The sequence below is a fragment of the Charadrius vociferus genome, unplaced genomic scaffold, assembly GCF_000708025.1.
Source record: "Charadrius vociferus isolate BGI_N301 unplaced genomic scaffold, ASM70802v2 scaffold2513, whole genome shotgun sequence".
NCBI classification, from domain to species: domain Eukaryota; kingdom Metazoa; phylum Chordata; class Aves; order Charadriiformes; family Charadriidae; genus Charadrius; species Charadrius vociferus.
The window spans coordinates 118,873-120,676 of NW_009647564.1; the positions used below are offsets into that span (position 1 = coordinate 118,873).

General features: G+C 61.4%; 1 protein-coding gene across 1 annotated transcript in view; it reads left to right on the plus strand.

The window, feature by feature from the left end:
- CBX2 (chromobox homolog 2) overlaps positions 1 to 368 on the plus strand; it is a 7,385-nt gene extending 7,017 nt beyond the window's left edge. Inside the window, exon 4 of the mRNA XM_009880810.1 lies at positions 16 to 368. Within this exon, the coding sequence (XP_009879112.1) occupies positions 16 to 368 (353 nt within the window). The remainder of the gene's footprint in view (positions 1 to 15) is intronic.
- Positions 369 to 1,804: the final 1,436 nt, after the last annotated feature.

The following is a 1,804-nucleotide window of genomic DNA, read 5'->3' on the forward strand; positions in this document are numbered from 1 at the left end:
GTGTGCTCTCGGGAGGGGATGGCGGCAAGAGCGAGAAGCAGGCGCACCGGGCAGGCGACAGGGACTTGGCCAAAAGCGGCACAGCCGGCACGCAGGAGGGGCACGCGGCCACGGAGAACCGCAAGCCGGCCACCCTTTCCGAAGTGAGCACAGGCGAAGAAACCAGCTCGGATTCAGACCGGGATTCGGCATCCTTCCCGGGCGTGGGTCAGAACATGTCTGTCTCTATCCAGACCAGCCAGGACTGGAAACCCACCCGCAGCCTGATCGAGCACGTCTTTGTCACCGACGTCACCGCTAACCTGATCACAGTGACGGTCAAGGAGTCCCCCACCAGCGTCGGGTTTTTCAACCTACGGCAATACTGAGCCCGGGAGCGTGAGAGGAGGGAGAAGGTCCTTCAGCCTCTCCCTCGGCTTTGCCCGGCTCTTCCATCAGGTTTTTCTTTCTTCAAGTGAACGCGTGAGACCTTCTGGGACTCGTGTCCAGAGAGGCTTGAGAAAGGCGCAGTGAAACCTGCTCAGAAGTGCCAGCGGGTCGGTGGGTCCCTCCCGCCTTCTCTCCATCCTCTCCCGGAGCCCGTGCCCCGAGCGGAGGCGGCTGATGCCGTTCTGCGGGAGCAGGAGCACCGGTGCTGCCGGGGGTGACAGGCTGGCAAGTTTTGAGCCGGGCTTCACTGTAGGCGCGTGTCTTTGCTTTACAGCTGGAAACAGCAGGCGAGGAGGTCTGCGGCTCTCTGGCAGCGGGGAGAGGGTGCGGAGCTGCCATGGGCCACGCTTACACCGGGGAGAGGAAAAGGAGAGCCTTTTCGTTCCTCTGGGCTCCCCCTGAATCTGTCTGTGAGCTGTGGGGAGACGCAAATCAATCCAAATGAGACAGCCGCTGCTCCCAGCCCTCGGGGGCTGCCGGGGGCGGCTGTACGCGGGGGTTTTCAGGGTACGTTCAGCCCAGCCACCCCCCTGGGCAAGGTCACTTCCAATGATGGTGAACTCCACAACATTTCTGTTGTGGTTTCCAGCTGATAAGAAAATATTGTTTACATTTTTTATTAAGGAAAAATACTTTTTTTTTTTTTTTTTGAGGGAGGGAGGGGTATAAACCCAGCCTAGGGAAGACTGAATCTGGGATGCCACTGATGAGAGGGGGCATTAGAGGTGCCCCTTTCAAAGTGGGGGGCGGGCGCAGTGTGTACCTCCTTGCTGCCCGGGGAGGGTCCTGCCTCGGGGAGAGCCGCTGGCTTCTTCTCAGTGACTTGACTTGCAGAGGAAAGCAAAGCCCGAATTGCTGTGCAGCCCCGGGAGCCCCAGCGCCGCTCCTCTGCCTCGTCGCGGCATCGCCAGCATCTCCCCCTCCTGTTCGGCGGCTTCCAGCTCTTGTAGGGACCAAGTCAGGGAATATTTCTTAAGTCTTGCAGAACACGCCAACCCTTCCAGCGGCAGGTAGGTTGGTACTGGGACTGCCGGGTGTCTGCGAGGTCGGTGCTGCGGTTCAGGTAAAAAGCCCGGGGAGAGCCGGGGGTGGGTGAGCCCTCCCTGCTGGGAGCCCACTGGGGCAGCCTTGGACAGGCGCTGGGTTTGACTGGCTCTGATCACCCACGTTTGTCTCCAGCCAAAGGGCTCAGAAGCTGATTGAGGACACCCACACGGGTGGTCTGGAGCGGTGGGTTGGGGAAGGAGAGGCGGAGAAGGCGCAGGGCCAGGCAGCGGGAACCTCGGACCGCTGTTCCCCGAGGAGCCCGAGGGCCTGTGGCAGCCCTTCACCTTCGTCTCGCCCTCCCGTGCCGGCAGGCCGCGCCCTCCTTTTT